This window comes from Chrysoperla carnea, chromosome 2 (assembly GCF_905475395.1).
Source record: "Chrysoperla carnea chromosome 2, inChrCarn1.1, whole genome shotgun sequence".
Taxonomy (NCBI): Eukaryota; Metazoa; Arthropoda; class Insecta; order Neuroptera; family Chrysopidae; genus Chrysoperla; species Chrysoperla carnea.
This window is the reverse complement of record NC_058338.1, coordinates 87,487,865-87,504,590: the sequence shown is the minus strand read 5'-3', so window position 1 is coordinate 87,504,590 and position 16,726 is coordinate 87,487,865. Positions and strand designations below refer to the sequence as shown.

Below are 16,726 nucleotides of genomic sequence, written 5' to 3'. Positions count from 1 at the left end.
GTATTGATATTGTATTTATTATTAGTCATGTATTGTGAATAGGTATTTATGAGAGCCATATGCAAGCAACTTCCTTTTTCGAAAAGTAGAACTTACTGTTTAAAAAAAATCGATAAATTGATTCTTATGATCATTGATTAAAAAAAGCTTTGCAAAATGGTTATTACCTCGATGAACAGTAAATACCTGTATAACATTTTTTTTTTTTCGAGTTATAATCGGCTTTTTTTTCTATTTATTCTATTATTTCTATTTTTAGTCAATAATCATTTTAGTGAATAGCAAAAAGTCTGTAGTTCGAGTCCCAATTGGACGTGTATAATTTGTTAATATTTTTTCATATTTCACTTATTATTTTATTTCATAGTTTTTAAAGATCAATTTTTTTATTCAATAATTATCGATTATACGTAATATTTTTTTTTCAAATATCTACTTAAAATCATTATCAAATTTTCTAATAGTTTTACTTTATAGACGGATATATAAATAAAGACTTATATAATTGAGGTTATTCTGTTGTTTTTTTTTGTGTGTATGCAGACATAAATGTATGACCTCGCATATCTATGCAGAGTTTTCCATACGTAGACGTCGAAATGAACTGGTCAATAAGTGACCTCTAGATGAAAACTTTTTACCTTATATATGATGAAAAAGTATTTTCCTTACTATCACTAATGACTTTCTATTCTATTCTTTCTATATATGAAAAACTTAAAGTTTTTTTACCTATATTTTTTTCTGTAAAGAATCGTAGTACTTAACTCGTAGTTTTTAGGTTAGAGGTTCAAATGTATTTTGTAGATTGAAAACTTTTTAATTTAATTTTTTTTAGAAGAAATAGCCAAAATTGTTTTTTTAATAATAGAAAAAAAATGTTTAATGATATATCAGTAAAACGTTGAACGAATTAATAAATTTAATAAGATATATTTGTCGATATATCCAAAAAAACCGATTTTTATTATTTAAGTTTAAATGAAATATGTGTCTAACTTACTAATTTTCCTTATTAAATTAGAAAGCGTTACTGTCAGAAAAGTTAAAATCGATAACACAAAATCATACAAACTGATAAAAAGCATTTTTTACGATGATAATTTATAAAGGGAAAATAAAATTGGAAGGTCTCATCCTAGTAGCTTTTAATTTTTCAAAATAATTTCTTATTTTATATTTTAAATTCATCTTAAAAGTAATTTTTATATTCAGTGCTCTTGCTTTTTAGTAGCCCTTAAATATTTTGTAATAAATTTTTATTTCCTCAAAAAATAGAGAGTTATGTCCATAAAATCATTCCAAACATAAGAAGTAGTCATTCTTTGGGAAAATCATTCAACTACCTTATAAAATGTATGATAATCTAAATATGAAATACTTTTCGTGGACATAATTAGCCATCTATGAGTGAAACGTAAAGTTATATAAATTCTATATTAAACATCGTAAAATCTCTTGAAGGAAATTACTCTTTTTTTTTTATACGTATTGTTTGATCATCTGGTAATAAAACATTGAACTTTTCTATAAATACGATTCAGAAATAGCGAAAAACTAGCCAAATTATTTACAAAGCAATTAAAATTTAGCTGTAAAATTAACCAATAAACCAACAAAAGAAAAGGTTTCGTCATTCAGATGACAATTCTATTAAGCCCAAACAATTAAGCAAGATTTTCAGTTTTCTTAAAATAATTCTTAAAATATCTTATATAAGACAAAGTCTTCCTAATGAAAGCGAATTTTGGAATTATTAGGCACCTAAGTACCCTAAAAAATGATTACCGTCGAAATCGACAAAAAAATTTTTTTTCTCTGTTTCGCCAAGAGAAAGAAATGAAAGAGAAAATTGCAAAAAATTTAGTTTCTAGGAGTTGTATTTTACCTAGGACCCGTAGTGAGTTTGACCGCTATGTGTATCTGTCTGTGGCATTGTAGCACCTAAACGGATGAACCGATATGAATTTTTTCTTGTTTCGTTTGAAAGGTAATTTAAAGAGGATTGTTTTTAGCTATGTTTCAAGTGCGAGATTAGGGTTCCGTACCCGAAACAACATAGGTGTTAATCCTACTAAAATAGGCGTTGATCCTCAAAATCGGTTCAGTTTGGAGAAAGCTTTAAGGAAAAAGTTAATTTAATGGAGCGTGTTCTTAGATACATTTCAAATACGAGTTAAGGGTTCCGTACCCGAAAAATTACTGGAGGGTTTTTTAAATTTTGTAAATTTTACTTGTACTAAACATGTACTGGGCAAAGGCTTGTGATGCTTGTTTGAAATGAGGAAATGTAAACAAATTAAAACAATGAATAAAAGATACACTTTTCTTTAAATTTGTTTTATAATAATACTAATATTCGCTTTTAAATTTCCTTGCAAACGCTTCTTTAGCCGCTTGGCGTAAATGTATTTCCATGTTTTGACCAGTTTCGGCAACCATTTTTGTGAAATATCCATTATTATGTTGTAACAATATATGCGGATGATCATATTCAACCATACGTCCTGCTTCCATAACAATCACCTTGTCTGAATCCATAATTGTATTTAATCGATGGGCAATTGTTAATACCGTACAATCCACGAACTTCTTTCGAATTGTAGTTTGAATTAACGAATCAGTTCTGTAAAGAAGATATAAAACAAGATAGCATTTAGTTTTATCGAGCATTATATATAATAGTTACTTAAGATCAACGTTCGCTGTAGCTTCATCCAAAATAAGAATTTTATTATTCCGAACAATAGCTCGGGCCAAACATAAAAGTTGCCGTTGGCCAGCACTGAAGTTGGAACCACCTTCGTTTACTTTATAATCCAGACTTTCTCCTAAATCTTTAAGTTCAACCTAAAGATGCAAGTAAATAAAATTAACCATATAGAATTATTTCAAAATATTTCCAATGCTTACCTCTTCCAATGCTTGCCATAAACTTGAATCATCACTCTTGTTAAATGGATCCAAATTATCCCTTAATGTTGCCGAAAATAATACTGGAGTTTGAGGGATAATTGATATTCGAGAACGTAGATCTGTTAATCCCACTGATTTTGTCGCAATATTATCAATTTCAATTTCACCTTCTAGATGTGGTAAGCGGAAGATAGCTTTCACTAAAGATGATTTTCCTGCTCCCGTCCGACCCACAATTCCAATCTAGTAATATTCAATTTAATATCAAGAAATTATTCTCAAACTAATACACACACGTATTAAAAAGAAATCATTGGCAAGGATTCTGGTAAGGTCAAGAAGTTCCAAAGACAATACAATGGTGATAGATCTTAAGCTATCACCGAAAACACTCTCAAAACACTGTCGAAGAAATCAAGAAATTGCGAAAAGTGAGTTGTAGATATTTGAGAAATCAAAAGATTGACTCTTCGCTCAAAACTTTTGGCTCGGCATTAATCTCAAAATAAGAGCAAGAAACTCTCCTGGTAATACTCTTCAGTACATGGAGTATAAAGGAAATGTAAACCTACTTTGTCACCAGCTTTAATTTCTAAATTCAAATCTTTCAAAACTGTTTCGCCTTTAGGATTATAACTCAAATAAGTGTGTTTAAATTCAATTTTTCCATCTTGTGGCCAGGCAGCAACTGGTTTCTTGCCTGGTTCCGATTCAAACGGACCTTCCTTTTCTAATTTTGTATATTGTAAAATTCGTTCAACACTTGTTAAATTATTCAAAACATCAGCAGTTTGTCGGATACCAAGCTGAAGCATACCGGTTAAAATCAATGCTTGAGAAATGGCTAAACCAGCATTACCTCCAAATGTTGTACCTGAAACATGTTTCAAATTTTAGTTTTAATAGGTGCTCACACCTTCCTGTAATTTAATCATTGACATTTTACTAAAACAACGTTAATTATTATATTTACGCACTATTCTGGTCTAGAAATTTGAAGCAATCGATTTTTAGTTTTGTGCAATGGACGGATCTGGGATCGCCGATTAATCCAAAGTGAGAAATATTATTATCCGAGTTGCTCTGTCGAAATTGCCTCACAAGATAAAAACGCGTTTTCCTTGAAACTACATTTTTCGAGGTGGTTAACATGATATACAAGTTCTACTCGATCGATTTTTTTGAAATTTGGAGGAAATCTTCTTAATAAATTTCTTTATCGTCTAAACCTTGGATTTTTAAAAATTTTAATTTTGAGTATTTTAAAAAAATTTGAAAAGGTCAAAAGAGGAGGTCAAAACAAATTATTTTTTTTATTTCTACACCATTAAGTGAATTTTTTTTTGCTGTAGTCCAGACGATAGCTACTTCTTTATTTATTGCGAATTTTTAAAAAAATTTTTTTTCAAATCGGTCGGCTTGTATTTCGAATTTTTTTTTTACAATTTTTTTAATATATTTTTAAAATGTTAAGGTTACCCTACAGCCTACAAGTACCACGTACAGTGTAGGCAGTTCCTGACACATTCATGCTTTCAATAATAAATATGTATCCCACTTACCATCATCCATTAAAATGAAACTAAATATTAGTGCAGTTAAAAATGAAACACTAACACAATCCAACCAACAACCGAATGCTGTACCTGTAGCGACTGTTAAATACGAGGCAGCAGTGTGAACGTCTTGTTGGTTGTCAAATTCTTTAGCTAAAATACTTTGTCCGCCACAAGATCGTATTGTTGTAATACCATCCAGCGATGCACTTACATGGGAAAATACTGGACTACGTGCTGAAGAACAATTAGGATCAAAAATGCAGTAAGGAAAGAAGAAAAGCTATGATTCTTACTTATTCCTTCAATTCGTTTCAAATCTTGTGCAGTGTTTATATAAATATAGTACAAAACATAAAATAAGATACCCATAACAAAAGTCGCTAAAACCATAGTCGGATTAACAATACAAACCATAAAAATAATTCCTGCCATTACTAAAAATACTTGAAGCGTAAATAACAATGATCTTGGTAAATGTTCGTCGACAACTCCCATATCTTTTGAAAATCGATTTAAAATACGACCTACGAGCAATAAAAATGAAATAATTTATTATTCCTGTCTGTACAAATGTTAAAAAGTTATTGTGAAACCACATAAATGTTTGACCATGGGACAGAAAGAGTGCTTTGTAAAGTGATTAATACATACTTGAAATTTCGTAAATGGCTTCCTTTTGGCGAGTCCACCAAACTTTTCTCTACGACTTTTTTCAAAAACGCTGCGCTTGATCACTTGATAACATTAATAATTATTAAACAATAAAATATTTTTTGCGACAAAAATAATGCCCCGATGAGCGACCTCGAACATGCCGAACCTAAGTATTTATGCCTTTCAATACCTATACTTAGTTCATTTTTGCTGAATAAGGGGTAACTCTGATGTCGAATTAGCCATATTTCCCATAAAAATGTAAAACTATATTTGATACCATGACAAAATTTGACAGTGTAATTAAAATTGATTAAAAAACGAAGAAGTTATACGCAATCAAAGATTGCATTCAAAGGTTGTCCATCTTCTTTTAGCAAAACAAAGTTTTTATGTAATCGCTATGACGATACCCAGGTATGACGTCCCCAGTGAGTATCTTCCCCTTTGTTTAATTAGGAATTTTAAACGATCCTGCATACTAGTAAAGATTTTTAAAAACCAGCTTCACTTTTCTATTCGTAAAGTGAGAAGTCTTTATATGAAGTGATATATAAAATTTACTCCGATCCCCTATTCTTAAATAATTATTAATGCAATCAAGTGGTCATAGTGTACGAAAAAATCCCTGCTGCGTTTTTTCACACCGATAGCTTAAATATGACGTCATCGTTCCCATATGAGCAGTGCTTTCGAAAAAAAGTCGTAGAGATAAGTTTCTGTTCCAGAGGCTTTGTCTTTTGACATGAAATCAAATTCGAATTATGAACTACCGCGTTCTCGAACAAATATTTTAAAGAAATGACCAAAAGAGCTCAGAATTTCATATTTCTCCTCTAAAAACTTTTAAACTTACCTGTTGGGTTTGTATCAAAGAATCTCATCGTTGATTGTAAAATATTATTAAACATGATATCATGCAAACCAATAGAATTATTCATACATAGCTTAAAGAAAACTAATCGACTGTACGTCAAAAAGAATACACTTAAAGCTATACAAATGCTGTAAATATAGATGCTGTATTCTTGTTGAATTATAACATAGTCTGCATATTTACTTAAAAGTGTATCATTTGCTACAATTGTAGAATTTATCACAGTTGTTACATTTATAGGCGTAGAGCTTGTTGTGTTGTCACCAATTAATTCAAAAAAGCTCCGTCTAATATTTTCATTGTTTGTCCTAAACACAAATTATTTATTTCTTAAACAAATATTAAAAAATTGGTCTAATTGCCATTAACCAGCAGAATTATATTTTCGTCATTTACTCTCCCGTAAGCGCATGATTTGAGTAGAACCAATAGCACGTGACACAATATTTTAGGCACGCCACCGATCACCAAGTTCACTATGAAGTATTATACTACGCACTAACGCAAGTGATCCTACTAACACGTGCGCATTTCTTAATGTAGCTACATCTAGAACAACTCCGTAAAAAGCGAACCATAGCAAAAGGAATTAATTTCAATTGCAATGAAAAGCAAAAATAAACAGGCCTAATCTATGCTTAAATATAATGGCAATAATTGTGGTCATAATAAGCCTCTCCAAGAGGGAGATTTTTTTGAAGTAAGCTTAGTTAGCATGCGCATCCTCACTTTTTGATGATTTCGATAATAAAAGTAACATAATTCGGCGCATCAATACTCCTCGATCTAGAAACAAAATAAAAGAATCTTAAAACTGCTCGGAAATGTAGGAAGAAATTATTGCCAATCCCAATAATTACGAAGTCAAATTATTTTAGAAAAAAGGCACGTTGATACATAAAGGTTCGTCATATCTTGTCTAATCGGTCACTGGTGGTTCATTGAGAATCACTAAAATTCTGAAATCGTAAATATTTTTAAATTAACACAAATCAAACTAACCATATTGCAACCCAAAAATCAGAACAATTGCTCGCAATTTGTCCGATTAAGAGCAAAACTATTAAATATATGAGAAAACAAAGGCTCCCACGTGCTCGTAAATATTTCCAAAAAACACTACGGCGTACCAAACCTTTCTCCATAAATTCTTGCGTTTCTTGGGCTTCATCTTCATCGTCATTAATAACATCCTAAAATTTGGATGATTGTTAATTTCCTTCCTCATTTTAAATAAAAATTGAATAACATATATAATCATTTCGCTTTTAAACGTGATTTTAGACTTCATAGACACTTTTCTCCGCTTTTAAACAAATTTAAATAAAATAAACTAAGATGTATAGATTTATTATATAATCAGGTTCAATTAATTTAGAATTTTTAATAGACTAAGAGCCTTGTCTTACTTGGCAACCAGAAATTCTTTTCGGAAAAGTCAGGCATATTTTGAGTCCCAAATCGATAAAACAGCCTTTTCCACGCTTGGCTTAACGTTCACAACTAGTCGTCACCTAGCTGCTTAATATTTCGATTGCCTACTGCGTTAGACTATTTATTTTCTCTCTATCCCCTTTTTCTTTGCACACGTAAAAAACGAATTGTAAAGGATAGACCCAGAGAGCTTCCAAATCACCAACGAAATTGTTTAAATTAGAAAGATTAAGAACTTTACTGAATATGAATTTATGCCACTCGACATTTCACCCGTAAGTATAATAACGGTCTAACATGTCACATGAGTCGTCGATTACTAATTTTTGTTTACTTACTTGATCTGAAGCTGCTGAGCATTCTTCCTCTTTAACTTCTCCAGTCAGTTTCTCAGTTTCTTCACTTGACCTTTGAATTTCTTCTAAAATAGATGCATCTTTAGATATTTCGCTCCAAGTTCCCATTTTCTCAATACGACCCTAAAATTGACGTTTATTATCAAAAATTTGCCAAACTACCCCGGTGGAAAAATATTTTAAGAAATAATAAGTCTTAATAAGTCTTAGAAACTCTGAAAAAGTATTACCAAATCTGAATAACTCGAATTTCTCAACGTCAAGTCTGAATTAGACAGTCCAAAAACGTTGCGAGTAATTCAGAGTTATAAGTGCTAAGACTTTTTTAGAGTTTCTAAGACATATTAAAACTTATTATTTCTTCAAATATTTTTTCCACCAGGGTACCTAAGTACAAAAATCCTTTATTTTACATTATTTAACACGATGATCAAATCGGCAGTTTCAATGTATTGTAGTTGGTGCGTTACTAAAACTCTTGTTTTATTTTTTAAATATTTTTGTATACAATTCTCGAATAAATGTTTTCCAACGTGAGTATCGACGGCACTTAATGGGTCATCAAATAAATAAATGTCCGCTTTACGATAAACAGCTCGTGCTAAATTTACTCGAGCCCTTTGTCCTCCACTTAACGAAGAACCATGATCTCCAACCAATGTTTTGTCATCGTGTGGAAACTAAAAATATAAAATAAATTATTAAATTAAATAATGGAAAGGGCACGTGATAATAATTTTCCATAAAGTTTATGAAGGAGCTCTCATTAAAAATGTTTCTACCTGTTCAAAATCTTTATTTAATGCACAAACATCAACCACACTTCGATATCGAATATCATCGAACGGTAATCCAAATAGAATATTATTGCGAACGCTACCTTGGAACAGCCATGGTTCTTGTGAACAAAACGATATTTTTCCATGAACTTCTCGCGTTCCACAAGTAATAGAAAGTTCTTTTAGGAGTAATTGAAGAATAGAACTTTTACCAGAACCAACGGTTCCAATAATAGCACATACTTGTCCTGGTTTTAATTGAAATGTAATATCAGTTAATGTTGATTCAATTTGTGTGTCGACCCACGATGCATTAACATTTTTTAATTTTACCCCACCAAGTTTTTCGTCAATGGATTCCTTAACGCTTTCGATGTCTGCATCATCATTTTTTTTATTATCTCTTAAATCGTTCGGAGATGATTCAATATATTTTATATCTGTATTTTCTTCTTGAAGCAGAAATTCCTACAATACAAAAAGAATAGTTAAAAAATTAAGTAAACCTACAAAGTTTCTAAATGTTAGACAACATACTTGAATACGTTTTATAGAAATTAAAGCTTCACCACCAAAAAAACATGCTGTGGGAAAAAATATGGCAACATACGCTTGAAGCAAATGAAAGAATTGAGCCAAGGAGAAGACTACATCCCCAGTTAAATTATTTCCCAATAAAACGAAGGCAACAATGGTAACATATAAAGATAATCGTTCTGTATACACCATTAATGCAAAAGAAAACCCTTGAAAGTACGACGTAATTAATAATAAATCGATTTCAGCTCTACAAAAAGAAAAAAATATTTAAAATTTCTAAAAAAAATTTTACAAAAAAGCAGTCATTTATCTACTTTTCAAGCTAATTTACTATAAAAGTGTACTTACTTTCTAGCCTGTTGTACTAACAGTTCAAATGGTTTTTCCCAAGCATACATTTTGATCACTTGAATTCCACTAATAATTTCATTCATAAGCCGCACTCTTTCATCAGTACGTTGAGCAATTGGACCACGCATTTGTGCATTTTTTTTCGATAAGTAACCTAAATAAATAAAACGCACAAAAATTAATGGTATTTTTAGGTCATAGATATATAAAATGTGGATACCGAAAAGATAATATTAATAATTTTATTTTGCCAATAAATTTTGTTTCAAATAGTTTTCTGAAATGTGGAGAAAAATCTTAGCAAAAAGTCTATCTCCATTATTCATAATTTTAATCTAACGCTGAAAGTACGTCTTTTTGCGTCATTTTTAGATTGTTGTTATATTGCATCTTAAACGAGTATCTCACACCAATAAGGTATTAAATACTAATTTAAAAATTTGAAAAAATTATGGTGTAAGTATTCTGAATACTTGTTAATTTTTCAACATGTAAGACAATTGTTTGTTCAAAAAATTTTCTGAAATTTTCGCTTTCATCGTAAACTAAAAAAAAAATGTTTAAATAATTGACGTAAAACTTTGCGGCTTCGTGGCCGCCCTTCTTATATATGTACTTAATAGCCAGAGAGCTCAATGGTTTTTTTGAGTAAATACCTGAGGCACATTGAAAATAATCAAGTTGATAACTTGCGAATGTGTGTGCCTTTTTTAATATAGTAGCTGAAAATTGAATTTTCCGGCCGACATTTGAAATTTTCTTTTTTATAGTCAGATTCAAATTCAGCGGTCCCAAAAGACCCCGTGTTGGTATTTTCATCCTCATTTATTATTTTAAAAACGTTTCGGGAGTTTTGTTGCATATAAGTCGAATTCCCGAAAAAGGGAGTAGGGAAGGGTCACCAACTAATTTTAGGAGCTTTTCTTAAGTGCAATTACGAAAAAAATGTGCCATGATAGATCAAAATCGATCCATTATCAAAAAACTTCAATCTGCCAGACTATTTAAGCCCCCACCAAATCATGTCAGGCGATGATAACTCGTATAATTGAAGATAAGACTTTAAAATGGTGTAAGTTTCAAAGTGCCTCAAGAACATTTTTTGCATAGGAAAAATTGCAAATTAAATTCACCTACCAGGCTATTAAAGCCCCCAACAAACCATGCCAGGCGATGATAAATCGTATACTTGAATATTAGACTTTAAAATGGTGTAAGTTTCAAAGTGCCTCAAGAACATTTTTGTTTTAACTTCAGCTTGTAAAGAATCGGATAGGAAAAATCAAATTACTTTGTCTATTAGCAAAGCTAAGTAAAGATAAATGCTTCAATACGGTTATTTTTTACAGTTTCTAAAATTATATTTCGAACGGTTCAGTAATTAATTACCTTGCAAAGGAACTGCTTGTGCTGCAATAACAGCAACACCTGCAAATGCTGCTAATCCACACGCATTATACGTAAAATATGTTAATATCACAGCTTGAATTGGCATTAACCAAATATAATGCAAATGCATAACTGCTAGATCAAAACGATTTACATCGTTTGACATTAAGTTTATAATGTTCCCAATAGACGTTTGTCCAAGACTAGTATGACTCAATCGTAACATCTAAATGAAGAAAAAAAAATTTATTAAAATGAAATGACTAATTAACGCAGCAGAAAAACTAGAAAAAGATGTCATAAATCCCAAAAGTATCTTAGAAATTTCAATACACCCTCCTCTATCTTTCTCATTTTCGAGCCATTAATATGAAGCTGTTCTTCCGTATTTTTCACAGTCATTTTATTTGAATTCGCAGAATAATTAAGCTGCATAACAATAAATTGAAAATAGATAGAAAGTTATGAATAGATAGAATATTATGTCTCAATATTTGACCGCCATATGCCTGTCTGTCGAGAGAGTTCTTAACTGTGTTCCAAGAAAATCGATTTAGTTTGGAGAGAGCTAAAGCGAAAATCGTATTTGTCGGGTTGTCGGGGTTTTTTTAATTTCCCTTGTTACACGTATTCGTCGCAGCCAACTACATTAATTAGCCGTTAAATTAACAACCTAGCCTTTTCAGCTAGCGGCAATAATTATAATAAGCCGTAACGTTCAATACAACTTTTAATGAACTGGCTAAACTGATGCTTCGGCCATTCATACAATAGAGTGGCCATTTGAGCTCCGTTTAGTTAACAAAAAGTAGGCTGTTAATTGAACAGCTGATTAAGCTAGTTGACTGCGACCTATATACTCTTATCTATCTATGACTTTCTTTTTCTTGCTCTTTCGCTACGGAAGTAGAGTAGGTAAGTCTGCTAAGGGCTATATAAACTAGCCCTTAGGTAAACTTACTCTACTCTATCGTTGCCAAAAGTAATAATCTAAAAATGAAAAAAATATATAACAAATATCTACCTTACGGTACATAAGCGAACAACATGCTACTCGGATTTGCATGCCGATTAGATTCATTCCTTGATTGTAAAAAGAAAAAAATATAGCATTTACAAATTGAACTAAAAGCAATTTTGTTGCAATCAAATACGCTTCATCCTTGTCTCTATTAGTGTCGTTAAAATATCGTAACAAGTTGGCCAAATAAATTGGTACTAATATTCTACAGAAAAATTCGTTTTATTATTTTCAAATGACAAAAATATATTAAAAACAATACGACTTGGAACAAAATGTAATAGATAGAAAAAAAATATTATATAACATTCACATACGTTTAAACCCAAAAAATTAATGAAAGAAAACACCGACATTTAACGACATAATTTGAAATTATTTGAAATCCAATAGATTAGAAAACAGTACCTTACGCTACATAGACGAACAAAACGAAACACTTAAATGAATATCCCTGTAAAGTCTGAAAAGCAAAAATAAAAGCTTAGACAATAAGGTAAAAGCTTCTCCCGGCAATCAAGTAAGTTGCGAGAATGAAATTCATATACAAAATTATAGTGTACTTTAATATACTAGCTTGTATAAGCAATCCAAAACCCCACAATGAGACTGATTTCCAAAATGTAGTCTTTATTGCTTTAATAAATTTTGGTTTTCTATTTTGTAATTTTGCTTTTTTTAATTCTTTATTCCAATTTCTGAAACATAATTTAAATTAAAATCTAAATTTGCCTTGATGCTCGTACTACCTTAAATATAACAAGTTTATAAAATTTATATTACTAGTGAAACAAGTAAAAATTAATGTAGAGAATCAGTTTTGAAGTTAAGTAGGCCTTACATGGTTCCAGTATCTCTAACTCTACAATAACCCTGGGCGTTAGCCAAAGATCTTTCAAAAGGTTGGTGATTTTCAGTAGAACCATTTTTTTTTTCTTTCGATTTTTATAGAAATCAATTTAAATAGATAACTTATTTTAACTTTAGCTAATATCAGTATCTCGCATAATGGACATAAACCTCCATTATATCTAAAAAGTTACCTTTCTAACATATCTCCTAAGGGCTCTGATAAATCCTCATTTTTGGTGCTGTATATATCTTGAACACTCAAATCTTTTTTCAACCCTTTGCAAAATAAGGGTATCTGCCATCTGTAAATAAAATCGACGGAAGTTATTGCCCGACAAAAATTTGATAAGCGCCCCAAAATGTAATCTCAATGTAGTATTTGGCAAGCATAATCAGAGTACAATAATACAAAAATTAATTTAACAAATCAAAAAACACGATTGCGTTAAATAAAAGCTGAATAGAAAGTTTAGTTCGAATTTTCAAACATCTATTCAATGATAGCCCTTATAGACATAGTTTGCGTCTTTCATTTTTTTCTTGTTCACAATAAGGTTTCTGGGGGTCGCCATATTGAATTTTCATTACTGCCATATTTTCAATACCACTCGCAAGTTTAAAACAAATCGATTGACGTATGAATCATTTGGTCTCTAGTAGTTGGTGTCTAAGGAACACACGTACATACATACATGTATAGACTGATAATGACATGGACGCTCCTTTGCGTCGTGCAGTCGGGTAAAAATAGAAGAATCAACTTCAATAATCTCTTAACAATAAAATTTGTTACTTACAAGAAAAATAATTTTGACAGTATATTCGCTTTTACAACTGGATTTGGATTATTATATTTTTTACTAAAATCCATTTTTAATTAGGTATTTATAAATTGGGCGCTCTCACTTTTATTTAATAATATTTTATAAAAATACAAATTTGATTTATTTAAAATTAAATATACAAGTATTTCGTTTCATTTACGTATAGAACCACCAAATAGCATTCTTACGCTAATCATTTCATTTAACATAAAACGCGTGTGTGTGCTTTTGATTTCAAAATTAAATACATTTTATATCACTTTTTATAAAACCGAACTGCGCAACTTAATCTTTGCAGCTTTTTATTAGAGGAGTACATAAATAAGCATTCTTTAGGAAAAATTTCCGACTGGTTATTGTTCGAGAAATACCTCATCGTTAAATTAACAAAATTTTATTATATTTTTGATCAAAATTACCTTCTTTACCAACCTGCATCAAATTCTGAAAAAAATATTTATGTGGTCGATTCTTTTCAAAGAGGTATGTAATCCTTAAGAAAATTGTAAGAAAACGAGGAACAATTTAGTCCACGATTTTTATAAAAATCAATTCCTATGGAAATATTGACCTAGAAGAAAATACAAAAATTGGGTCTATTTTATGATAAGGCGTATAATTTCGGGGATGTAGGACAAAATCATATTAAAAGAGCGAAGATATCCCAGAGCAATTTAATTCGATAGCTTAGAAATTTGTGAAAAAAACTGAAATCCAACTCATTGAACGATTAGCTAATTCCGAAACAATAATATTTTTTAGATTTTTCGATTTGTTTGGGATACCACTTAAGAAAATTGTAAACAATTAGAAACTATTTTTGTCTACGATTTGGATACAAATCATTTTTGATCTAGAAAATACAAAAAACTGGTCAATTTTATGATAAGACTTATAATTTTAAAAAAAGTCATATACAAAAAGCGATATCCCGGAGCCATTTTATTCAGTTCTCCGAAATTTATCGCTCAATCACAAAATTCAACAAGTTTTCGTGTCTATGGATTTTAACAGTAATTATAACAAAAAATCCAGCTCATTAGACGATTAGTTGAGTATTTTTCGATATTTCCCGAATCGCTTCGAAATAATAACTTTTGAACTAGTTACAAGGCAATATCTCATAAATTACTCATTTGATTGTTAAATGAACCGGATTTTAGATATTTATATACCAAGTATCATCAATTTTTTTATGAATTTTTTTATTTTATCTTAATCATATACGAATGGCGATATACCCAGGAGCAGTTTCATGGTCATATACCTCACATACATATCGATTCATCTCCAATAACTATCAGATTTTGGTTGAATTTTTAAGAGTAAAAAGAGTCCAAAAAAAACAAAAACGTTCAACTAACATTTGACGATTAGATGAATATTCTTTGAAATATCTCCAGAATCAGCCACAAAATAACTGTTTTAGTTTGAAACAAATTATAACCATATTTTTGTCCGGGACACTTTATCTTTTTCAGGGACATCTGTCTCGACCGCGAATATACAAAAAAAAACGAAACTGAAATTTTTTCGGGATGAATGCGAACTCATGTGCTTTTCTATATAAATACATTGTCATTACAATGTAATACAATAGACTTGTATTAATTATATTAAAAATCTTCATCGTAAATCCTATTACAAATTTTTATTCATTGAAATTATACAATGTATTCAAATTAAGGATGTGATATACGATTCACTTTATGTCTCTATCTTTGCATCTATGGATTATCATTGATCTAGCTAAGGGGGATCAAGATGCCTTATACACTTTAATGCTTTTCTTAAAAAGTCGATATTTAAAACAAGTGAAAGCACAATTTACTGAGTTAATTGTTGAAATACTCTCTCTAGAAAGTATTGAATACCAGTGATTACATTATTTATTTTTTTTATAAATTAGAAGAGTTTGAAAAACCAACACAATTATCAGTCATTTATTAGGTTTTCGAAAATTTCGTCGCCGACAATTTTTTTTCACTTAGTTTACTTCGTCTTCGCCTGGCATTTCACCTGTTGATACATCGTATAACTTGAAAATTTGGCCAAATTTTGAAAAGCTGTATCTTCCAAACTATCGGTCCTAAAAAACCGTTCAAGTTGTAACAAATTTAGCTTACTCTAAAAATGTATGTTCAATAAATTGACTAAGTTAATTGTTGAAATACCCTGTAAAGAAAGTGTTAAATATCAGTGCTTGCATTATTTTTTTATAAATTAGAAGAGTTTAAAAACACCTTTCGGTCGTCATTTAATTATTAATTTTCGAAAGTATTTTTTTTAAATTTTTTTTCATTTCTCGAGAATGTTTAACAAGACCACTAGTTGAACTCAACTCTCTATCTTTTATAGTTTTGGAGAAAATGGACACCAAAGTTTTGTCCTAATTTAAAAATATTAACACGGACTATAAAAATTTGCAGACAGATAGATTTTATGAACAACTATACCAATTTGTTCGTAGCATCAATATTTTTAAGCGTTTTGGGTCTAAACTTAGTATACCTTGATATACCTATATTGCATATATACAGGGTATAAAAACTATAGTTCTTCCGAGTCAAAATCGTCAAAAATGAGAATGTCTGTCGTGGTCAAAACTTGGATTTAATAATGTCTTTACATTACGAACAACATATCAAACAAACAAACAAAAACTGATTTGAGCAGCGTTCAGGTCCTTTTCATGTTTAATTTGACTGAATTATCATTTTCAAGTATATGTATACTATACCTTTATAAATTTTGAATAAACATTACTTTTTTATCAGAAACGCAAACAATTAAATATTTTCAAACAAAATTTGATAAAATAATTTTTGATTTTCCACGTGCATAATACCATTTATAAAATTGTTTATTTTGCTATACAAACAGATGTAACAAATTTATCCACGCTTTATTTAGGAAATAAAATATTTTTCATTACAAAAATTTAGTATTCAATTCTTCTTAATATTAGAGGTTTAGCTATCAGGTACTGTTCTGTACAGTAAGTTAATTAGTAAACTAAAGTATAAAAATTTGAATTTTATAGTTAACAAATAGCTTTTCACACATATTTTTTCTATTTTGAGAAATTAAAAGAGTTAGATTTTCCTGCAAACTCGAGCAAGTAAAAAAAGCCAACCGTCTCATTTGATTTTCACCTAAAATTTAAATATCCGA

The 16,726-nt window shown here is 30.1% G+C and overlaps 1 protein-coding gene across 1 annotated transcript; it reads right to left on the bottom strand.

Moving 5' to 3' along the window:
* Positions 1-2,328: 2,328 nt before the first annotated feature.
* Positions 2,329-13,599, bottom strand: LOC123293017 (probable multidrug resistance-associated protein lethal(2)03659). The gene is made up of 16 exons (XM_044873733.1): positions 13,526-13,599; positions 11,880-12,081; positions 10,856-11,081; positions 9,464-9,620; positions 9,113-9,362; positions 8,579-9,043; positions 8,210-8,476; positions 7,779-7,919; positions 7,009-7,199; positions 5,986-6,314; positions 4,769-4,999; positions 4,479-4,709; positions 3,489-3,790; positions 2,914-3,159; positions 2,690-2,850; positions 2,329-2,626 (listed from the first exon to the last, which is right to left on the bottom strand). The coding sequence occupies exons 1-16, from the start codon at positions 13,597-13,599 to the stop codon at positions 2,353-2,355; spliced, it is 3,747 nt and encodes a 1,248-aa protein (XP_044729668.1). The 3' UTR covers positions 2,329-2,352.
* Positions 13,600-16,726: the final 3,127 nt, after the last annotated feature.